At 40.0% G+C, this 25419-nt stretch overlaps 1 protein-coding gene across 1 annotated transcript; it reads right to left on the bottom strand.

The window, feature by feature from the left end:
* Positions 1–4675: 4675 nt before the first annotated feature.
* LOC147624191 (auxin transporter-like protein 4) lies at positions 4676–8789 on the bottom strand. Its single transcript, XM_086819130.1, has 8 exons — positions 7965–8789; positions 7311–7496; positions 6984–7096; positions 6670–6853; positions 6176–6273; positions 5814–6021; positions 5420–5677; positions 4676–5271 (listed from the first exon to the last, which is right to left on the bottom strand). The coding sequence occupies exons 1-8, from the start codon at positions 8133–8135 to the stop codon at positions 5050–5052; spliced, it is 1440 nt and encodes a 479-aa protein (XP_086675256.1). The 5' UTR covers positions 8136–8789; the 3' UTR covers positions 4676–5049.
* Positions 8790–25419: the final 16630 nt, after the last annotated feature.

Below are 25419 nucleotides of genomic sequence, written 5' to 3'. Positions count from 1 at the left end.
TACGCAATATTCAAAGGCAACAAACATGCAAGCGCAAACACACACACACACATGCTCAAGCAAAAGCTCTCTCTCTCTCTCTCTCTCTCTCTCTCTCCAACCAATATACTCTCTTCAAACTCGTGTGGGTGTGTGGGTGTGTGTGTGTGTGTGTGCATCACATACTTTACAATATACTCTCTTCAAACTCTTGTGGAATTGCTACGCAATATTCAAAGGCAATAAACATGCAAGGGCACATACACACATGTATCTACATGTGTGTGTGTGTGTGTGTGTGTGTGTGTGTGTGACCATATCCAAGGGCCAGACACACATATGTGTGTATATGTATGTTGCTCATCTTAAACTTACTCTCTATTTAAAATACATTATACTATACAACTTTTATAATATGTACATGCATCCATGCGTGCTCTACGTGTGTGTGTGTGTGTGTGTGTGACCATATGTGTATATGTATGTAGGTACACACACTCACTCTCTCTCTCTCTCTCTCTCTCTCTCTCTCTCTCTCTCTCTCTCTCTCTCTCTCTCTCTCTCTCTCTATCTAACATGGAAATAAATAGAACTTATAGCTTTTGTTGCACTGACATTCTCCTTAGAAAATAGTCTCATCTTGAACTTGCTCTCTATTTAAAATGCATTATACTATACAACTTTTATAATATGTGAGTGCATCCATGTGTGCTCTACATGTGTGTGATGTGGGTGTGTGTTTGTGTTTGTGGGTGTGTGTGTGTGTCACCATATGTGTATGTATGTAGGTACACATTCTCTCTCTCTCTCTCTCTCTCTCTCTCTCTCTCTCTCTCTCTCTCTCTATCTATCTATCTATCTATCTATCTATCTATCATGGAAAAAAATAGAACTTATTAGCTTTTGTTGCACTAACATGCTCCTCAAAAATAAATAAATGAAAATAGTCTCATCTTGAACTTGCTCTCTATTTAAAATACATTACACTATACAACTTTTGTAACATGTACGTGTATCCATGTGTGCTCTACATGTTTGTGTGTGTGTGTGTGTGTGGGTGGGTGTGTGTGCGTCACCATATGTGTATGTATGTAAGTACACACACACTCTCTCTCTCTCTCTCTTTTTACCTAACATGGAAATAAATAAAAATAGTCTCATCTTGAACTTGCTCCCTATTTAAAATACATTACACTATACAACTTTTGTAATATGTAGATGCATCCATGTGTGCTCTACATGTGTGTGTGTGTGTGCGTGCGTCACCATGTGTATATGTATGTAGGTACTCTCTCTCCCTCTCTCTCTCTTTATCTAAGATAAAAATAAATAGAACTTATTAGCTTTTTTTACTAATATGCTCCTCAAAAATAATTTATGATTCACAGTACATAAAATAGAAGTTCACATAGCTATATTCAAAGAACATAACATGGGCAACACACATATGTGTATAGGTATAAAGGTACAACACACACTCTCTCTCTCTCTCTAACAACATGGATATAATTTAACACTTGTTGCGACCCTACACACACCAAGGAGGCCACGCATGCATGCTGTGGACCCTGGAGTGCACCAGGGATCAACACCAAGGGGCCATGCACGCATCGCGGGTGGCTTTGGTTTGTTGTGGAGCAAGACACCTTCATGGCGGGAAGCCCTGGCATGCAGTGGAGCACATACTTTTAACACACAAATGGCATGCATGCCGAGAGAGAGGGAGGGCCACCACTTACTATCGAGTGGTTGCTACAGCCGACTAGGCGCCGATCAATAGGCGCCGATCAAGCGAGAGACGAAGGCTGTCGTTACTTGCACATGCAACACACAACACCAACAAACAACAAAGGTGAGAAAGGCAAAGAGAGAGAGGGAGAGAGAGAGAATTCACCCGGCAACACGCAACGCACAGAGAGAGAGAGAGAGAGAGAGAGAGAGAGAGAGAGAGAGAGCACTCACCTGTGATGGGCCTGGCGCGAGAGAGCGTGAGAGAGGTGTTGCAAGGTTCCAGGACCGGGCGCCAACTTGCAGAGATGTCGAGGGACAAAACCTGCACACTGAGAGAACTTGCCACGCGCCTGCATGAGTTTGAAAATGCACACCTTCATTACTAACAGCGGCTGCATGAATCTCCGCATGTCTGCAACCTGCAACGTGAGGACGACGGCTCTGGAAACTGCGACGTGAGGACGACAACTCTGGAAACTACGACGTGAGGCAAGAGGGTCATTGCTGACAGCGATTGCATGCAAGAGGCGACGACACGTGTATGGAAGCAATTCGAATCGTGGAGAGCTTAAATCTCAATCCTTTGCAACACGTGGCACCAGAAACCTTCACGCATAGATTATAGATGGTTTGTGTAGTTTCAATGTTTTGATTTGCATGGAAATTTTTTAAGCTTTTAGAATCTTTAAAAAAATGGTCCAAGATTTTTAAAAATTACTTCACGTATGTACATTGCACAATGTTTTTTAAAAAATTGATGTGAAAAAACTTCTATTTTTAAGGAATCTTTTTAAGAATTCAAATATTTTTTGTTTTAGGAAACACCACCCAATCGTGTTAAACATGGACTTTAATGTAGTGAATTTCACTCTACTATTCACTCTACTATTCGGATAAAATTATAACTCTCGGTTTAAAAAGAGGACGACAAATAGAAAACCATAGATATTTTCTATTTTTCATGACAAAAATTCCTATGGATTCACATTTGAAAGAAACATATTAAAAATGACATTTTTTTTATATTTCAAGTGATTACAATACTAATTTTCTTTTTTTGGAATAAAGGAATATATTCTAGCTTGTGGATGTTCTCCTCATTGTCACTATCATCAACTTCAATATCAATTGGAATGTCTTTATCTTTTTCTATTTCTTTACCCATTCTATGTGTTTGCTCTTCCTCCATTATTTCAATTGTTTGCTTGTTTGTCTTATATAAATTCCCTACTATTTCATCCTCGTTAAAGGCATACCTGAAATCGTCAACTTCATTCTCATTTCTTTTCCATCTATTCATGAACCAATCTAATCTTGGATGTGAAGCATCGAAATTCTATTTATTAATAAAAATGTCAAAGATATCTTTCATTGTTGTGTTGGATGGATATACCATTGTCCTCCATAAAGCATCAACTTTTGGAAGCTCCATTCCTCTTCCTTGATATGGTGTTATCCAATTAGAAGATGGGTAGTACTTTCCTGTCTTGATCATTTTATGAATGGTGGTGCAGAAATTATTGCCTAAAGGATGCTTTAAATAGAACTTCCAAAACATCAATGCTCTATCAAAAATGTTTGTTGGAGTAAGACAAACTTTGTTCTTCAAATCATCTGCACCATATTGCATGTAAATTTCTATTCCCATTGAAATATCTTCAGCACTAATATTATGTGACATTTTTATAATGAGGCTTATCAATATCTTTCATACAATAGTCTATCATACCATGAAATGTGTGCATGTTCTTCTGCCTTAATGTTCTACACATTACAATGCCACCAATGGGATTATTCTTATCCCATCCAAGATACTTTTTGATGAGCTTATTAACTGCAATTATTGACTTTGCATGAATTCTAATGACCATTTGATAGTGTAAATGGAAAACTGTGCCTCCTCTTTCCAATGAGCAACTACCAGCAAGGCATTCTTTAGTGATAAAATCATGAAGATTATTTAGTAATGCTTCATCAATGTCACTACCACCTAATGATATTGTCACACTTAGCTCAAGCACTTTCAAGTTAACATTGGATTGATCAATCTTTGGATCTTCATTAGACAACTTCTTAGGTCTACCACGATTTTTCTTAGGTTCTATGCTTGAAACATCATTGCTTTCATTAGTTGAATTTATAAATTTTCCAGTCGTTGTTTCTCTTGCTCTTTTTTTCATTTTTGACATTTCACTACATAAAACAACAAAAAAGAAATAAGTTAGTTTCAAAATATAAATACAATTTATATTTTTTCAAATAATAAAAGAAAAATTCCTAAGGAAAAAACATTACATTTTTTCTATTGCCGAGGGGTTAATACAGCAACGCCGACGCTGATTGCGAAAAAGTGTCTCTTGAGCTTGAGGTTGTGTGATTGGAATTTGCATACCTGGTTTTGGACTCGGAGAACTTATTGAAAGGTTGCTTTTCTGTCGGAGGACGTTGAGGTCTCCACCACTGCAAACGAAGAAGACGTGCTTTTCAGACTAGAAGAGTAATATGGCGGAACTCCTTGGGCTCCTGGTTATGGACTCGGAGAACTAATTGAAAGGTTGTTTTTCTGTCGGAGGACGTTGAAGTCTCCACCGTTACAGACGAAGAAGACGTGCTTTTGAGACTGGAAGTGTAATGGCGAAACTCCTTGGGCTCCTGGGTAGGCTGCAGGGCTTGGGGCTCTGGGCGTGTAGCCTTGTCTGTCCCACATCCCCATTGCTTGTACTAGTCCTTCGAAGGCAGCATGCATGCAGCAATGCCAACTCGCAAGTGCCAACCATCACCAGATCGCAACAATTGCAATCGTTGAAATAAAAATGTAATAATTAATAACTAATAATTATATTACGTAAGGTTTTTTTGATGCTAAGGTCAAACCTTGCTAACAATAACAAATGTTATCTAAGTTCCCCTCCATTAATTAATTGAATATCTTTTTTCACTCATTGTATGCCCCTATTGCGACAAGTCTGCATCCATAAAAGTAAATTTGGTATTAATGTGTTCTAAGAGTGTGAAAGAGTACAACATTTGGAATGTGTAGATAATTGTGTGGATAATAGTATAGAATTATACTATTATGTCATGATTGCTTCTTTCTAGAATGAGCGGCCATAAAATACCAATGCATACAAGACAATGGACCTTGAGTAGTATTAGAGTTTAGCCTTTGGTTGCCCTAATCTTTGAAGTAATGTTTTTATGGCAATTCTTTTTCTCACAAGTAGTAGTTGCTCAAACTTGGTGTTGATATTGGCAACAAGTTTGGCTTTGATTGTTTACATCAAAGATCACTAAGTCTATCTTTAAGATGTAAAGTCTCCCACTCATGGCTCTGAAAGGTCAATGCGTGGGCGGTGGGGGTGGTGAGGCTAGTTTCTTAGGTGGGCACTGGTAGCACTTGGCAAATAGCCCAAAGGAGTCGATTTGATGCACAAAGTTGGTGATGCTGGCCCAACCACCAAAGCCGAATCCCACAACTAGAGTCCACACCACCACAAACATGTTTAGGAGGTAGACAGCTACCCAACCTCGAAGCAAGCGAGGGGGCTTCTCCACAGCACTCTACAAAAGCACAACACAAAGGAATTTCTACGTTAGCACACTACTCAATACTTTACAAAGTCAGGTGCAGGTTGGGCAAAAGCATTTCCAAAGAGCCTCATGACTCCAAAAATCACTCTAAGGATTCAGGACGGTCAATTGTACCCACCTCACGTGCGAATGTTGTGCGGTAGGTGGCCATGTGTGCTGCAGCTGGGATGATATAAACTGTGAATGTTACCAGGAGAGCACCAATGGCCGAGTTGATGGGTCCAAAGAAAGGGAAGATGATGGCCAAGAACCAAATTGGTACTACAACTGGTAACCGTATTATTGCCCGGACAAGTATGTGCCGGGAGGTGTGAAACCCTGTCACCTTTTCCCACACAAAGTAGAGCGGTGTGCAAGCAAACCCGAACGTTATAAACTGCAGGCACACACAACAGCATAGATATCTTTATGGATGGAACCCACATGGCTTTATGACTGTAAGGATAATGTGCACATTATCTTAGTTAAATCTAACAAAGCCTAGTATGCATTTGTTAGTTTCTTTAAGCAACCTGGTGGATCAGCATCAGAACAACTGCAAAGTCCCTGGTGCCAGATTTTGGAAGCAGAGCAAATGCATTGGAGTGATCTAAAAGCTGGTCTCCAAATGCCCAGTACACAGATATGGCAGAGGGCAATGTCAATGTGAAGACATAGAGTGTGGCCACAAGATAGATCCACTTGAATTTGCGCGGTTTCCACATGGCATGCATTATTTCCCTGCATGGTACATGTTATGAATAAACAAATCAGCTATCTGGCTCATAACCCATAAAAATCAGCAACGACTACATTATGTCATGATTTTTTTTCCCTCATGAGTTTGGACAATTGAATCCTAACAGAAAACACCAGAGAGGATGTTAGTAATTACACTGTCACAGCATGGCCACCAAAGGTGTAAAGAATATTGGTGGCGCCGGTGAAGTAAAGGACCATCTTGTTAGGTGCAGAATGCTTTACATCTGGAACCTGATCAGGTGTCAGAAGAGTAGTGTAAGAATATCTTTCCACACATACATGCATAAATACATCTAAGGCATGCCAATGAGGTGATAGCCCAAGTAGTGAAGGTGTTTGCCAAGGACCAGGAGGTTTTGGGTTCAAAACCCCCCACAAGGTGTTTCCCCAGTGGCATCGCCTACGGGTGGATAAAAAGCACCTATGGGCGGTGAAAAGGTGAAAAACAGTAACTATGGGAGGAGGCACCTACAGGCAATAAAAAATGGAAACTACAGGAGGATCTTGGGCCTAGGCTAGGACAAAAAAAAACACATCTAAAGCATGTGCACGTGCATGCATACATACATAGAGTAGCCACGTATATATGAGAGCCTTCTTAAGGGCATATATTGAATGACTACCCACCTGTCCATTCACAAGTGCTGCAATTGTCAAGTACCAGGCTGTGTATGTTGTCATGGCTAGACCCAAGAAAGACCAGATCCGATAATTGTGAAATGATGGTATAAACACAGTCAGGGAGCAGCAGGCGCCAAAGATGTATGTCCATGTTCGCTTGTCCAAGTGGTCATTGATGTAGTAAATGTTGCTGTGACCACAAGCCCATGTGAGCGCAGCATGTGATAGCAGTAAGGGGTTTTAATAATACTGTTTCAACACACCCCACCATACAGAGTTTTTCAAAGGTCTGATCCCCAAAAATGAAAGAAAAAGCATACCTTCCACAAGCAATGAGCTGGATAACAGATCCAAAGAGTAGAAAAGTGCAGTTGAAGGCAAGACCAAAAGCCTTCCAATATGGGCCCAAAAGCCCGTCCAGCACCTCAAACCACTGAGCAAGCAAGACATCTTAGAACTGAGAAATCATAAAAATTGCCAAGGAACAGATATTTTGATGAATAAGGAGAAAAAGGGACATGTTTTGAAACTAAGATTTGGTGCAATTGCTGCAAAAATACCGACACACCCATATGTATATACATGTATCAGGGAGTTGAACCCGGACTGCATATTAGGATGAATGAAACTTAAGGGTTCAGAGTCACCTGGATGACATGGTTCTTGAAATTCACATTCTCTTTTTCCTTCCTAGATCTGTACTCTACATACAGGCAGCTAATCAAGTAGGCTGTCCAGCTCCCAAGAAGTCCATAAAATATCTGGAAGATCACTCCTGATACCATGCCCAGCTGGGAGAAGGAGTAGGGAAGGGTCAAGAGCACCTGTGCCACCTGCAAAAATCAAACATTCACATGTACCATTGCGTTACAAGCTGACACACTTCATGCTTCTTTTATGGTTGAAAGCTAAGCTTCAGAGTTCGGGACTTGCTTCAAGCTAAGCCATGCTATAATGTCCCGCAAGTCTTCAATATTACTATTGGGAGCTTCTTCAATGAGGCTAGCTTTGCGATGATATATAACTTGGACAGGCGCGTGGACATGTATGCATGCACCTTTGGCTTTAGATTGGGAGACGCCCCTTGCGATCATGGAGCTACAAGATGCAAATTCATGTACGCTAGGAGATGCATCTGTGCCTTGCGACAATCAATGTTAAGGTTTATGTAAGGCGAGATTTAGAAGGTGAAGCTCTCATAAGCAAGAAGTGATCAAGGAGAATGTAAGGAATATGGAGAACCTTCCGAGTGAATATGCAGAGAGAGAGAGAGAGAGAGAGAGAGAGGGGGGCCGGTGCACCTGATTAGAAGCACAGCTAAACCAAGCATCATAGACTGAGCCCCCATCCCAAAGGAAAGTCTTCAATCGGCCTTTAAATGAATCGTCAGTGAGCCCGTCCTGATCTTGCCGATCTAGCTCCATCTCTGTGTAGTTGCCAACCATGGCCTGCTCAGCCTCCTTGTTGGCCATGTTTACTCTCAACTAAGGTACAATCACAATCCTCAGCTACAAAAATGCCTATAAGTTGACGTGCAAGAAAACACACACACACACAGGGGGAGGGGGGTGTATAGTCAAATGGAGATTGTTGGTCGGATTAGAGAATCAGCGATGTCAAAAGCGTACAAGGAAGGCCGGGGAGGCGAAGCGTATAAGGCAAGGGATTTTCCAGGACCTTCTAAGATCCTCAAAAGATGGGCCAAAAACGGAGGGGATCACCAAGGATATATATGCCTTTGAAACGAGCAAAAAAACTGAAACACATTAGCAGGCAAGTTATAGACTAGAGTGTGTTGAGAGAGAGAGAGAGAGAGAGAGAGAGAGAGAGAGAAAGAGAGAGAGAGTGTAAGACAGAGACAAGGAGGAGGAAATCCTTAGAACTGGGGGGGCAAAGGCTTTCTATCGGTCTGGGTGCCCTCGTTGGCTTCTCATCAATTTATTATTTTCCTCGAGCGTTGAAAACTTTGCCCCTACCGCACTCGATCACACAGTTGGGCTTGAGAAAGCTGAGGAAAAAAATGAGTCCATCTGCAGTGAGGGGGGCACTTGCGAGAGAGAGCGTGTAGATGATGGGGAGAAGCTGGCCACACCACCAGCTTGTTGCTGTGTGTTTTGGCCCCCACTGTGGGGAGCTGCAATCACTGCTGTTTTATATATGTGTATATGGTCATGTATGTGTAGAGACGTGCCAAAACAGACAGTGTGCACTTGGGGCTAATTGCCACTCATTTTATGTGCTATGTGAGATAGATTACAACTAAAGCAGAGTGAGATGGATTAGTTTGCAAAACCTCTACTTAAAGTAGCAATACGTACAAAATAATTAACAGATAGTGACAGCACTCGCAGGGCGAGAGGGTAAATTTTTTGAAGCATGAGAACCTCTAAAATTTGTACTATATTGGCAGTGCCATTTCCAAGAGGGGGTTTCATCTTTCCTACCTTCACAGAAAAAAGGCACAATTTTAAATAAAATAGTAGTAATGCCCTTCCCATCTCCGCACTCACAATTAAAACAAAGAAATGGAGGTTTAATACGAGTGCTTCAAATGAAATTTTGGGGTTGCGGCCCAGCAGTTACAGCAGGAAAGGGTGATTGAAAAGTACAGTAGCAGTAGCGTGAGCTGCATGGGATATATTATAATTTATAATACTAGCAACTCAGCACTGCTAAATAAGCAGCAGCAATAGGGAGTCGGGACTCGGGACTCCGTTAAAAAGCAATACAGTTTGTAATTTTGTAATCGCTCAGCTGTGCGTTTTAAAAAAAAAACTCGTTTTTTAGCAATTTGGCCGTAAAATACTTGCAAATTTTTAAAATGCCCGTCAAAAATTACACTAAAATTTTAAAAAAACTTGCTATACCCTTCACAGAAGGGTAGCTGAAGCCTCGTCAGCGTCACTCTAGCTAACTGAAATTGATTGTGGCCAACAGGTATGCTACACGTATACATGTTTACAACTAAAGTATATACAAGGTTACATAATTAATGTAGCGCATCGAGGAGGAAATGTATAATAATAGAGGTGAGCCAGTTGGAGTCTGGAGTCTGGACAACTAGGGGAGAAAGTACTGAGTACGAGACCACCTCACATGTAACTTGGGGAATGTATCAAATATATAAATAACTTATAACCAGCTGAGAATCGAGATCTCAGCTCACGTACGGAGGTAGACTGTGTTCTACGGTCACTACAGTGTACAGACTACAGTGGCCGCTTGTATAAACTACGGTGCTAAATGGCTGCTGGGCCCTGGCATATATATTCGTATAGACTGTGTTCTACGGTCAGTATAGTGACCGCTTGTATAAAATACGGTGCTAAATGGCTGCTGGCATATATTCATATTGGCGAACGCTAAAACCTCCCAAACTAATATAAATGGAGCGGCAGTCCACACAGTGTCCCTCCTATGCATGCATGTATGATGTGGGCCGTGGCCATGACATCCATTCGCTCACAATGCCCGACACGGACACGTGTAGCGTACCAATAGCTCCTCTCCATGCGCCTGAAGCGCCGTGGACGGTGGACTGCGTGTCTGTGTCCACAACATGGCGCATCCGACATGTCACGTACATGTTATATATGGGCTCGGCAGTGGGCAATGTGGGCCTTATAGGTATGCGTGCACTGTGTAATATCTATGTATAATTTAATCTATCATCATCCTGATCGAGTGAACACTGAGCTGAGGACTCTCAGGAGGCGCATGCTCATGGCTTATGATGGGCCTCGTGATGACATGGCCCCCGTGCGGCGTGCACCCGCCAGCTTCGGATTGCGCACATGCCCCGGAAACGGCGCGCGGCGCCGCCATAATTGGATGCTCCTGTGGCGGCGTGGCCGCTTTCCTCCGCATCCAGCACGGGAACGCATCCTTTGGTAACGGCTCCATACTTTCAACTTTGACCAAATCAATTTGAAAGTAACCAGTTTAAAAAATGTATAAAGCCCGAACGGCATACTTTGTTATAAACATAAGCATTGAGACACCGATAACATAAAAAGAAATATTGGAACATGATCCGAAGTTTTCCTAAAACTCTTTTTTAATAAATAAAGGCGATGAATTTTATATTAGCAGGATCTCAAAAAAGAGATAGGAGGAGCAATTACAATATTGGTATACTGGATACTTGGGAATGTGGAGACTCTCCACTTTACATAAGAGGATGAACCCATACAGCCATAGGCTTGATATGTTCCACACTTGCACTTAAGAGACTTTGTAGATAAATAATGGATGTAAGTAGTGCAAGTTCGACTGAAAATAGACTGCGTTGATAGAAACTCTTCTTTACATGCAAAAGACAAGTAATATGAGCAATACAAGTCGCCCGAGGGGGGGGCACTGCTCTTAGAAGGTTGGCTGCATCACTATTATCCCAACAAGGAGATAACAGTATAAAAGAATCTTATCTTCTTCAAGTATGGCTCTTTTGAGCTCAAATGTGGACATATGAATGCAAGAATTCCCAAGCATGTTCGTCATCCTTTGTGGTCCTCTCCATCATAGCACCTCATATAGAAAATCCTTGTTACATCTTGAATTTGACTGCCATAAGGCAACTTCATGAAATTCCATACCAAACAAGCCTTGTCATATCCATTTCAATGCCAGTTTTTGGAATAATCCAAGATGCAGCTATATAATATTTTCCAATACGAAGCATACGTGGTAAGAGCATTGTCAGCAAGCTTATACTAAGCCTATTACTAATGTTATTATACATATTCATGAACGTTTATAAGCTCTTCGAACAAATCGATTGGCATGATACATAAGCTCTCTTCTCAACACCATGCATAGTTTGCATGCTTTTTGCACCATGTAGAGGTGTAATAATTCGAGGGAAAGCAAGCTTCATGGAGATTGGTGCATAATCAACTAGAGAAGCTTATGTGATCAATTAAATGGGCAAGGTAAAGATGGTGAAGGAGGAAAAGGTCTGTGAGTCGAAGGAGATGCCGAGTTGGAGACATCTCTAGAGGGTGCTGAATAGACATGACAGTGATGCAAGAGAGTATAATTGTAGTGTCACTATGAATGATGCTATGTAGCCAGATAATATAGGGAAGATGACGAGCCAAAATTGGAAACAAGGACAAGCCATGTTACAAAAAAAGGTCAAAGCGTGGAATGATAATGATATGGGCAAGGGAGAGTGCTATAAGAAGATGAAGAAAACCAGGAGCATGCACGTGAAAAAACATCCAAAACCAAAGACATCAAGCATGTAAGGAGGACTATGCAAAAACCAAAGGTACACAATGCATTTAAAAATTCCACCTATCTCCATGCAAAGTCAACATTAACTGAAGCTTCGATCAACCTTCACTTTATTCCATATGTTTTTAAGAAATTTAATCAGCTTAAGCAAACACCACACATCTTGCACACTTCTTCAAAGGTATTTCTACACATTACTAAGGTGTCCATAATGTTGGAGCATTTTAAAAACAATACAACATTTGTTTTTATTTTGGATTACTTTTAGTAAGTTCATTTTTTATGATTTGCAAGTTTATGTCAACACTAGTCAACACTCTTTTGTTTGATAGATTATGAAATTGAACATTTATGGATATTTGTCATTAGTTAAACCCACTTACAAGAAGATGGCATGTCCTTAACTAATTGAAAAAGTGTGTTACACCTTACAGATTCTAAAACCATGGAATTTAATTAAAGTTTAGCGACTCGAATTTGTCCTTATTTGGATAATTGTATAAAGAGTCTCTTTGGATTTCTTAAAAATATGATTTGGTCATTAAAAGCTAGATTAATTAAGTTACATACCCTTTGCTAATACTTTCATTATTATTAAACCCATAGGTTAAGAGGAAAACTTCAAAAGGTGCATTGTTTATGTTTGTAGTACATCAGAATGTAGAACTCCCTTCCCCTTGTTTCTCTTCTTTGGTCTTGACAAATGAACATGTGCCTTTGTAAACTGTAGATTGATGCAACATCCTTGCCCAACTTATCAAATACATTCTCAACATTCTCCCTCTTTATGTTAATACATCCTTCACATGTGGTCATCTCCCTTTTTCAAACTTTCGTTCGTCCCCCCACATGCCCCACCTCACCTTAAATAAATGCTTTGTGACTTTTCTCTTAGCTAGTGTCTCCCTTTTTGGGCCCCAAGCTCACTCCCACACAATCACTTTTAAACTCCTATATCCTTTTGAAAAATTGAACCCAAGGCTACAAACATCCATGTGCCTAGTTGCTTTTTGTGTCACCCTTGGAACAAATCCATCCAAACAAAAATATATTTCCCTTGCATATTCATGCTATATATACACTTGAGAGATTCTATTACATTTTGTAATGTTCAAAATTTTGAACATACACTTTCACGTAATTTCCATCATAAAAAATTCCTACATTTCAACAATTTTTCAAGAAATTGACCCAAGTGAGACTAGAAGTATAATTTTGAATATACACACTTGCTTACCATGTTCACATGTTTTCCATCATAAAAGATTGCTAAATTTCAACAATCTTCCAACAAATTGAACCAAATGAGACTGGAAATATAATCATCAAATCAGTTACAATAAAGTGTATAGAAATGGTTATCATTTGGATATAGAGGCTTTAATTTAACTCAACATAGTGAACCATAGTCTCTTTCATTAAATGGGCATGGAAAATGTATTTTTTGAATGGGTTTCCTCGATGAATTATTATAAAAGCCCATTCTAGTAAATTTTGTTTCATAAGAAAACAATGTTCTTTACATGTTAGAGTTTTTAACTTTGAGCATGTAGCGACTTTGAATCATTCTTGATTACCCATGTGGGTAACAGCTCACAATTATGTTGTGTTATGCCTAGTAAATAGCATTGTACATTATGTTAACTCCATACTGTACCATTTAGTTGCATGTATATTATAACTAGTTTTCTTATCATCTTAGTTATAGTTACCTTTCTCATGATTATGTGAGTTCTTTTGAAATGAGAAAAGGTAATCATAGTAAGATCAACGACATTTAAAAGAATAAATAAAGCAAAGAGATTTATTTTTATGTACTTCGTTTGATTCTTGTTGCATTTTTAGAGATTTGTTATGTCTCTGAGTCATGCAACAAGGTTAAGACCAAAGGGATGTCTTTGAGACAATGTCTTCGATATTAGTGTTGAGTCACTGTATGTAAAGAATCAATGCAAAATCCCAAGTGTGCTTTTTTCAATGCTTAACAAAGGCATGGACACCAAAATGATGTTTAGTGTATAATTTTATCTTCATTACATTCAAATATAGCTTTTGAAAACAAAACGTCAAAACCATGCCAAATACACCTTATAGAAAAAAACCAAGGTTTCCTTTGGTAACCTTTGCTAGATAAGATTTAAAAGTTGACATGAATTAGCATCAAGAAACCAATTAAAACAAAAAATATACTACATCATGTTGTGAAAAAGAGTATTTGCCACTCCATATGTATAGGAAATTTACTCTTGAGAATATCATGTCTCTTTTAATAAGACATGATATGAGTGATTAAGACTTTGAAAGGGAAGTTTTTTGAAATGTTATTCCAACAAGAAAGATACACAACATGAGCAAATCAAAATTTTAGGCTAATCAAATCTATAAAGAGACATTTTAAAACATATGGGAGTGAAGCGTTGGATGAAATAAAATAAGTATAGGCTAATATATTAAAGAGTTAACAAAAAGCTTGCTTTGGTAGAATAAAGAGAGACAAAAGACATTTTACTTGAAAGCTAGTCGGTATTGCACATTACAAAAGGATGGCTCACTATAACTTGCTAGGCTATCTTTCTTGATCCATATGGATTCAAAGTTTTAGGTAGCTAACTTCATTGCATCTTACATGTAATCTTCATGCATGTGTATGTATATTCACATATCTCAATGCACATTCATAATACTTTGGATGCATATGAGAGAGGAAGAGGTAAAGCCTACCGTTGCCTTCATTTCTTGCATATTTATAGCTGGAAGCATGGTAATATCAGAAGCTTTTGATGTAAAAGGCATTTACACGACTTAATGCATTATTGAATAAGTTATGTATTTCAAGACAACAAGGGGAAGGTGCTCATGGTCAAAAAATAGAACTTTAGTCCTCATACTCTAGTAATCCATTTTATAATACCTTGTGTGATTACAAAGAATTGGTAATGTATTGTATTGTATAAAAAGCATACATGCTATTCCTTATTGTAAATATGGCATTGTAGGCTCCAAGCAACATTAGACTAACTAGATGTTACGGGGGTTAGGCACCTAATAGAATAATTTCGGAAGAAACGGGTGTTTTTTTTTTTTCAATCGACAGGGACAAGGACATATGATTCCCGTATAGGTGGAGTCCAAAACACAACTCCCTTTCTAAAAAGGAGAGGGACCGGCCGCCACCTGGCATGAGAGATCCGTCTTTCTCTTTCGCTTTTGAGACAACAGTCGTGAACACGCCATTCCAACTCGAATCCGGATGGACGATAGGTTGTTGGGTCAACGTCTTCTGTAACGACAAGCCTACGATCGTTACAGCCTAAAGATTTGACACTTGACTGTTGAAATGTCGCACTTGGAGCTTACCAGCTTATGTTAGCCTTAGCTCTCCCACCAGCATTGCGTCAGCCCCCTCTCCGCAATCAAACACATTGCTAGCACATAATCTAGCTTGGAAACCAACATTCTATAGTTTGCCAATAATTATTGCCCTCATTGATGCTTTGGATGATTAGAGCACATATTTTAGCTTGGTCACATAAATCTTCATTATTGCACCAGTTATATTAATCTCTTGAAAAGTTAGTAGACCATGGACCCATGCACTCAAAAAGCTAAGCCACCATCGCCTCCTGGGGTTTATCCCAACGGTAGAGCAGCATCACGCTTGTCTCTCGAAAGGGAGGTACAGGGTTCGAATCTACCCACTCACATAGTGGAAAGTGATGGCATGTTATTGCAGTACCCTCCCTCACATTAAAAAAAAAAAAGTTAAGCCACTATCTAAAAGCAGCTAAAAGCATAATGCATCACTAAGAAGAGAATAATACCTAATGTCAAGCTACCATAGTTCCAACATATTCTTAGTCTACATATATTACAAACACCTTGACCTCCAGTATCTATTCATCATTTCGTTGGTAATGAACATCTTTATATTGATATTGGTAATGTATGAATGCAATATTATACATCTCATCAAATGAAGACTCATTAGGTCATGAATGTCTTGAACTTTAAATAATAAATCTTTAATAAATGACCACACTTGCAAAGGGCCTTAAATAATCATCAACATTGGGCTTCATACACAATTTCATATGTGCCTCCATAAAATGATTTATGACTTTGTTTAACTTCACTACCTTTTTTCCTAGATCACTCAAAAACGTTTTTCAATTATAGGGCTCGATTTTGATTCTTGTTTCATCATTTTTTATCCAAAAAGAAACCTTTTGCTTGTATATCAAGAATGAAATGAGAGAGAGAGAGAGAGAGAGAGAGAGAGTTTATTTTTGTGCCTTTGTGTAAAAATAATTATTTTCATGAAAAAAGAGTTTTTTTTTAAATGTGATGTAGATTGATGAAGGACATTTTAACACACTAAGGCTCGTGATACTCTAAAGGGGTGGATATTTTTGATAGCTTGTATGCCTCATGTTTCTTGCTTTAGCTTTAGCCGCAAGCTATTCCAAGTGAAACAAATGAAGTAGGTAAAGGGAGTGATGTCATAAGGATAAAAGGTCATGCCTCCTATTCAAGTCAAGAGCTTACGTTAGCCTTGCCAAATTATGTGTTGTTTGGTACTTTGCTATAGAGCCGTAAATGTAACTTCTCATATGTAGGTGTGCTAGCTCGTCCTATACATCCTTACTCCATTGTCACCACATTGAAATGCTCCTTTATTCCTAGATGGAGGCAAGAAGGAGATATCCTTCACGGTAGTTCTCTCTCACAAAAGGGGATGGAGAAAAAGATAATAAGAGGGAGAAGCGTATAAATGAACCTATCTAGCAAGCTTCCCTCAAGCATGCAAAATTTAATAGAACACAAGGAAGAGAATAGGGAAGAGAAAAAGAGCTCACAAGTATTCTATTACAAGGGAATGAATGTGTACTGCTCAATGTCATGAATGACCTAAATACAAATAGCTAGCTTTTACGCTAGGATGTATATAACTTCTATTGCAAGGGAATGAATGTGTATTGCTTAATGTCATAAATGACCTAAATAAAATGGCTAGCTTTTTTGCTAAGATGGATAAAACAAAACTTCCACATAATCTTAGGCCAATATTTCTAATTAAAAACAAGTATATACATAAAGGTAGTGACTTCTATTTGGCATTAAGCTCATGGGTAAGGCCGCTTTATAAAGTCAAGCGGTGTCATCTTTTACAAAGATAGGTACCCGTTTGAGCAGGTAAGATAGCAAAGTGCCTTACAGAGTAGGTCGGGCTTAATGAAACCATGTTAAGGTAGTGACTTCTATTTGGCATTAAGCTCATGGTAAGGCTGCATTATAAAGTCGAGCGGTGTCGTCTTACAAAGATAGGTGCCCATTTGAGCAGGTAAGATGGCAAAGTGCCTTACAGTAGGTCGGGCTTGGTGAAACCATGTTAACTTACAAAGTGGTTAACATACTCCCCTTCCTAATGGTGTCCGTGTCTATCAATGGGGGTGAAGCTACTAGCTATTGGGTCATAGAGGTGTGGATGGTCCAGGGTACATCGTAAAGCTGGTGTGCGAGGTTAAGTGGTAGATTCGGGACCGATCCACAGCCATATGCAGGGCATGTTGGTGATAATCTTTGGATAGCCCTGTGGTGGCAGGTAGCTTGTTGAGGTGGCATGAAAGGTATATGTGTGATGTTAAAGTTCTTCATGTAAGGTTTCCTTCTATCAACCACTAGAGGCCCCAAACATATGTCAATGTGTGGACCAAACATATTAATATCTATAATGGAATCACCCATGATATTAACATAACTTGGCATGATGAAAAGACAATGAAGGCGTCCTTGAATTATCTACTAAGAGAGTAGAATAATATTTTTAAGAGGGCTTAAAATTGATACTCATCATAACATTGTTAGTGTCCTCCCCATGCCTTTGTTGCCTTATTTTTGTTCAAGGCATACAGACATGAATCTACAGATATGAGCCTATTTTCATGGACCTAAATTCATGATGTGAGCCTATAGACATGGGTCCCTAGCTTTGGTTTGCTAATGGGGCCTAATTACTACTCTTGTCCCCTACCTCTTGGGCCCAAACTTAGAGGTCCCCCCACCTAGAATCGCGCAGATTAAAAACCCTAAAAATTAAAAATTTTAATTTTTTTCCCAAAAGTGTGTTTTCCCTCTCAAACTTCCCCCCAACATACTCTAGGTTTGGAAAGCTCATTTTGAACCTCTTTCTTCCTCTTCTAAGCTCTCCATTGCTGCAAAAACTCCATCCCTCTCTCAAGCTCTCCCTCCTTCTCAAGCTCCCTCCCTCTCAATCTCCCTCTCTCTCTCTCTCTCTCTCTCTCTCTCTCTCTCTCTCTCAAGATTCCTCCCTCTCCATTGCTACAGAAACTCCTCTTTAGTCTACTCTAGGTTCAGGAAGCCTATTCTCAAACTCTAACCCTCTTTTAAGCTTTCCATTGCTGTACTGAAAACCCTGAACTTTCTCTCCTCTCCACTCTTCTGTTGTAAAACAAGCTTTTCTTTTCCCTTCTTCTCTTTTCTTACCACCATGGCGTCTTCCAGTAATGTGAGAAGACCTAGGGAGAAGGTGGAAGAGCTTGTGCTGCATAACACAAGAGATGAGAATGGAGTTTGGGCTCCAACAAGATTCAGGGTTGGGGCTTGGGTCTACATGCAGCCAAGCTCTAAGGGACCACATCAAGTGCGTCAACTGGGGAATATGCTACATCATTGGAAGGGGCGGCTACAAGGCTTCAAGCATACTAAGAAGGAAGGACTGGTTGCCATAGTGCAACATGTGTATACCCTTGGAGACCTGTATATTCAAGGCCAACGACCAAGGTTTCCTTCAAATTGTCAGTGTAACATAAACACAGCTTTAACAACATGCTAATATTGGATTTTTTGTTTCAAATTTTCTTATGATTCTCCATTTTCTTATGTCTCTCTGTGCAGATATTTTTCCCTCTAATTATGTTGAGGAACAACCACTCCAAAGCCTCATTGGAGTTTTCTATGCTATGCATGCATCCATTGGAGAGGCAATGTTTGTATCTCAAAGCCCAAGTGATCTTATACAGAACAATATCTTTTTCTTTTCTCACTCATATTTTGTAGATAAAAACCAAGTTTATTTGGCAAGCTAGAAGAGATCCCCAATGGCCCAAACCTGATGCTTGGACCATCTTATGCTTAAAGTTTAAGATGGTAAGTGATATCAAGACATCACTCAAGTTTTCAAAAGGCATCTAGGTCAGTAGAGCTAAATTGGTTTTGTGTTTTTGTGCACATGTTCAATTCTATGCTAATGCACCAAACAAAAACAATGTATATTTGTAAGGAGGTACGGTCTGACCTCATTCAAGGATTACTAGGAGAGGGTTGGGAGGTTAATGAGGGGTCACATCAAGGTGATGTGTACAAGTGCAATGTAGTAGATTCTACAGTGTCTTTTAGGTTCTTGAAGGCATGCTCTATTTTGTACATGCGTCTGCACTACCAAAGATGGATGTGCAAAAGCACGGGACATGGATCCCACTTCAAGCCTCATAAGAAGAAATTATGCCTATTGAGGTAGCTGTGATGATGCAAAATGGATGGATTGAGCGAGTGGCAGCAAGCAAGCAAGCATTGGAGCCTAGCAGACCTGCGTGAACACTTTAGCATCATGGGCTTTGACAATGTGGAAGAGTTAAGTTTCAAGTTGATGAGAAGAAAGGTATATCTGATTTCACTATACATGTCTAGAGTTAATCCTTACACTTTCTGGTTATTGTGCCACTTTCTATATTTTTACAGATTGGGAAGCATAAGGAGGGGACAACCATGGTCTCAGAATCATGGCAAATGGGGGACCTTGAATTTTCAGCAGCAAGGTGCATAGCCCTACCAACACATAGTAGGCATGTGGAAGAGCTTGAAGATGAACTGAGTATATGGGAAAATAGCCTCTGTTTTGATGCACGTGAGGGGTAAGAGTTTTAGGATCGAGGTGAAGGTAATGACAAGCTTTCAAGTCAACAAGGAGATGGAGATCAACATGAAGTAAATGTCACAAAAGGGGTAAAAAATGTCAACAAGGAGATGGAGATCAACATGAAGTAAATGTCACAAGAGGGGCAAAAAATGAAGACATTATAACAATTTTAGATTAGATGACATGCTTATAATTTTGTAGCAGGCTCTTTTTTAACCAATCTTTATTTAATTGAAATCTCAATATTTTTGCAAACTGTAATTTTTTTGTCTAGCGGTCTAGTGTGAAAAGGCCAAACTTTAAATTTTAACTATAAATAGCCAAAGGTGCCTTCTTTCTCATTTTCACGCGATAGAATTCAAGCACGAGCTCACACTATCTCTTTGCATTCACATGGCTATCCACTTTGACAACTTCTGTGAGTTCCTCTCCACCACCCCATGGGCGGGCAAGAGCGAGCTCTTTGTCATGTTCTCTCGTGAAGCCGACTTTGAAAAGTCGCTCGCCCTTGCGTCCCAACATTATGAGACGCAAATTGCATACATGGAGCAATACTTGGCTCCCCACTCCATCTCCTTTCCCCATTGCCCCAATGATCGATGGGTGCCTGTTGAGCTGCTTAAGTACATTCAACAATATGCCCATCCCTACATCCAGCGCCTTGAACGCTTCATCGACATCTGCATCCCCGCAGGAGCTTACTGTACCTTCAATAAGCAAGAGGTGAAGAGGTTGGGGAAGGGCAATTTAGGAACTAGGTTCCTCTCGTGGCTTGCCACTTTTGCGTTCCTCATCAGCGATGAGGAGGTAGAGATGCCTGCATTGCAGTTGGTAGGGTATTTGAGGGATGACAAGGAAGTGAAGGCAGTAGGAAACGAGTGCTGGTGTAGAAGAGCAGCTTGCATCAGAGCACTTTCTAGAGGGTGCAGAATCTGTAGCTGAATAGCCCATTGTAGTAGAAGATGCGGGGCCATCTTCTCCACACGAGGAGAGTAAGGTGCTGCCAGAGCTTGAGATCAATCTCTTGAGCACCATTGTGGTGGAAGGTGAAGAATACTTATTTCTTCATGATCTTGAAAAGACAGCGGGCTTGAGAATGGATGAATGCTTGGGCATTATATGCACGCGATGTGAGAACCTTGATACGTCCAACCTCGGTCCTCACCTAGATAGTGCTATATTACCCCTTGGAGAATCTATCGCAGAGACAGTTGCTTTGGTCAAGGAAACTGTGGTTGAGACCGCGGAGCAAGCCCTAGTTCCAGAGGAGCATTAGGGAAAATTTGGACTCAAAAAGGGGCCTTGTAAGAGATCCCTTGGGATGGTGATGTGGACAAAGCAAGCCAATAAATCCACATATAATATTGGAGGGCACGTGCGTCGTTTTTGAGTTCTTTATTCCATTAACTGACATGTAGGGTGTTTTTTAATTCAAAACAATGCATCTTGAGTATAGTTTTTTATTCCCACTATGGTGCCTTATTTTATTGAAAAAAGACACCACTCTCTTTCTTCATTACACTTTTGAATGTAACGAATCCAACTCTGCTAACCGAACTTCGTCCCTGCAACCCATCATCTTGCATTGTCTCCCTCATTGTCTTCCCGATTGCACAACCACTACCACTCCAAATCCGAGTTTTTTTGAGCGGGAGGTTTTTGATTTTCTCTTCTTCTCAAGGCGGCAAGTTTTGAAAAAGGATGGAAAAGTATTTGTTCTTCATGCGCCATACCTGCTTGTGCATGAATAACAATCCCATTTCTTACCTTTTTCAAGTGAGGGTTGTGCTTACAAGTACTCTGTACATTTTGGTTCATCCAGGATACCAACAAGTTTGTTTGATGGACAAGGAGGTATTATTTAGTGATGTTTTCTTTTGGTTTTAATGAAGCAATCTTCTTCACGGGAGATAAGTGTAATATCTTTGGGTTTTTTTTGGTTAAAGTGTGAGTTCATTATGCTTTTTGGTGTTGTTAAAGCACAGAACAATGCAATGGAACCTGTGCAGTAAAAGAGGAAAAAGGTGGACATCCACTTCCAAGTAGAACCCGATTATGCTCCCTGCTGTAAGAGAAACTGGTCTAGGCCAGCATGCGAAGCCCGCATTACTGAGCTTCGAAATGAAGGAAAGAAAAATATGGACCTTTGGTTGGATGGTAGTATTTACCCACCAGATCCAACCTCCTCTCAATCTCCATCATTCTTTGGGTTGACAAGTTTCTTCAAGTTTGTGTGTGAGGGTGAAAATGGATTGCTTGGGTATTGCAAAAGACTGTTTGGCCAATGTCAAAGTATCTTTGAAAGACATTTGAGTGATAGAGATGCCAGGATAAAAATGCTTGAAGGTGCGAATTTTTACTTGGCATCGATCACAACAGCTTTGCAAGCTTCAAACGAGGACAAGGCAAAAGTTTGTGCTGGGTTACAAAAAGAGTTTGATCATTTGCAGCAGACTATTTGTAAGATGCAGGACACTATTAAGGAGAAGAATGAAATTTTGGCAGTTCGAGAAATCAACAATTTCACATTGGAGAGTGAGAATGCACACCTTCGAAAACAACTTGAAAAGTTCAACAGAAAATTGCAATATTTGAAAGACACGCCATTAGGTGCTCGATTATGCAAGAGAAAGATCAAACCATTGGAAGAACTCAATGTTGGAGGTGGCCAATGGAAGCGTCGTGTAAAAGCTTGCAGGTATTGGGATCTATAATTTCTTTGAGCTTAAATTTCTTTGAGCACTCACTTTCATTTTCATCTTTAGTTCCTTTCTTGGAGATGGGGGATTGGGTGTGGGGGTGGTATAGTTAGATGAATGGTGGACTGAAATAGCTATCGTTGTTGCTTTAGGATGGTCACAGATGTTGTGGGTCCAAAAGAGCAAGGTTCTGATATATTTGGCAAAGTTCTGACAAAAGACATCGTGGAGTCAGCAATACAGCATCCTAAGTTTGCAAGACTTCGATCAGACATAGCAAAGCAATCCTTGCAGGAGGTGAGTGAAGCATTCACGCCTGCAGATGCACAAGGTATATGTGACATGGCTGGTATAAGCACAAAGTCTTACAGGATGTTGTTTAATAAAGTAAAAGAGGGTTTCAATTGCAAGCTTGGAAAAAAAACAGTAATTCCCATTCCAAAACCATTTCACGTAAACAAAGCTCGAAATATTCTCAACTTGGGAATGGTCGAACTTGTTGGAGAGCCTTGTCACGTGTCTAGCACATTGACAGTGACTAAAAAGAGCGGGGAACAGAAAATTATAGAGCTTACAGAGTTCAACAATTTCATCATGGATGTTCCCAAATTACAAATGGCTATGGTGAAATTTTATGACATCAGTGTACATGAGTGCAATGGAAGGCTGAAATTTGTTTTGAAACTTGATGAGAGTGAGGTGATCAAAGGACAGAAGCTGGAAAGGGTTAGCATTACTTTAATGAATAGAGCTTTGGATGCAAGTATCAGTAATGCTGATGAGAAGCACTTTAGTGTACAATCCGAAAATGAGATTTGGTGGCTGGCTGCATTTGAGGTGACGTGCTATCCATTTTTAAATAAAGAATATTATGTTGCTATCCTCTTGTTATGATGTTGTAGACAATCTAACAGTTGTTGTTGACAGGTTCCAACAGAGACCCATGAAATTCTGAAGTGGTACTTCAACCAGACTGAGCTTCCTTCCACTATCCAGCAGCAGTCGAATGGCGAAAAGCTTTATGTAGAAGGATATGGTGAATATGAGGTTGAATGGCACCTGGCTGCAGATCTTAAAACCTTGAAATGCATGTTTGGTATTTCCCAAGGAGCAATGACCAAGTATCCTTGCCTGTATCGTATGACCGAACGAGGTGTCTCCAAAGGAGGAAAAGAGAGAGAATGGAAATGCCTAAATGCAATCAGTAATAGGCGTGAACCCCCAAATCGTGATGCTCCAGGAGTGGATCCTACTTGGGATCCAATTCTTCCTATCCCTTTGATCAGAGTTCATATTTGTGTTTTGCATGCGCTGGTTAGAATAATTGAGAAACTAGTCTACATGTACATCGAATTTTCATGGAATATGAAACCAGCAGTAGAGAGTGAAAGAACTATTAAAAAAATAGAGCAAGTGCTTTCAGATGCAGGTTTACATTGTGGTCAAGTGAAGATTGAGAAGGACTTGAGAAGATCAGGGAAGACCGGAAATGTTCCTAGCAAACCATGTTTTGGAGGTGCAAAAGCCAGAAAGTTCTTATCTAATCATACCCAGAGAGGTCATCTGGGTACAGATTTTGAGGTGTGGAGGAAGCTTCATGTAGCTGTACCTGACCGAGGCTCTTCAGGACAAGCAAGGGTGGCAAAGGCCAAAGCGTGGTTGGCACTTGATCGCCTAGCACCTTTGTTGCAAAAAGCAAGGTTTGAAGATGGGGATGTTGAGAAATTTGAGGCAGTTGTGACAGAGTTCTACACTAGCTTTGAAAAGGCATGGGGTGCGACAAACTTGACACAATACATGGTAATTACTTGAAAACCTACAGCTTTGAGTATTTTTTGTTGTTCAAAAAATATTGTACGATACTAAATGTCTTGTTGTTGTTGAGCATTTGTAGCACATTTTGCATGCACATGGAACCTTTTTTGCGGAAGAGTTTGGAAGCCTTGGGATTTGGTCTACCCAAGGCATGGAAAGATCTCATTGGCAAGCACGTTGTGCCTATCAAAGGGCCACTCAACATGGAGGAGGAATAAAGAAAAGTAATTCCATGAAGCAACTATGTCAGTGGTGGTATAGGCGGATTCAAGTGAGGGCTCGTGTGAAGATCAAACATGCTGAATCAGCTGCGTCATGTGCAATAAGAAATGTTCAGGCTGAACGGAGACGTTCAATATATGTCTCCTCACAGGGAAAGCAGAATCATGCTGAATGGCTAAGACAACGACAAAGACAGGGCAGAGTGTGGAAGAAAATTGATCATTGAAATATATATTGTAAAACAATGATGTAACTGTGAAAGATTTTAAAAGAACAAGAGCTTTCATCTATGTCCCATATAAATGTTTCCAATATATATACATTTCATAGTTTGCAATGGTAAACAAGAAGAGTATTGAGAAATATGACGAAACTTCTTAGCAACTGGAACAATCTAAATTTGTTAATCTGGAACAGAGACTTCCCCCAGCCGAGCCTTTTTTGTTGACGTTTCTGCATCATCTTCTTCATCCTCTATTAATGGCACAAGAGGGACCTTTGGCCTTGCTGTTCTAAGAAGATGCTTCTTCCCGCAATCACTCAACAGATTGGGATCTGTGATTCCACATGCCAACCCGTAAGCAGCATATGTTAAATAATATTTACATCTTAACGAATATACTCCAGGTCCCTCTCCAAAAATTCGAACAGCTGCTTGCCGCTCCAGAAGTATTGCCTTGTTTGCATTCAGCCTTACGTGGTAGCCACCTAAATACCTGGATAAAGTCTTTATCGCCATCAGAGGAAAACTGGCGTTGTTCTTGGAGTAGCTAGCGTGAAATATCACAATTTGAGGGAATTTTAGGCGGTGTATATATGTTCCTAGTGTCGAATCGTGGCCCAATC

The sequence above is a fragment of the Cibotium barometz genome, chromosome 25 (genome assembly GCF_041138505.1).
Source record: "Cibotium barometz isolate CiBa-2024 chromosome 25, ASM4113850v1, whole genome shotgun sequence".
Classification (NCBI taxonomy): Eukaryota; Viridiplantae; Streptophyta; class Polypodiopsida; order Cyatheales; family Cibotiaceae; genus Cibotium; species Cibotium barometz.
This window is presented reverse-complemented; position numbering and strand designations above follow the sequence as displayed.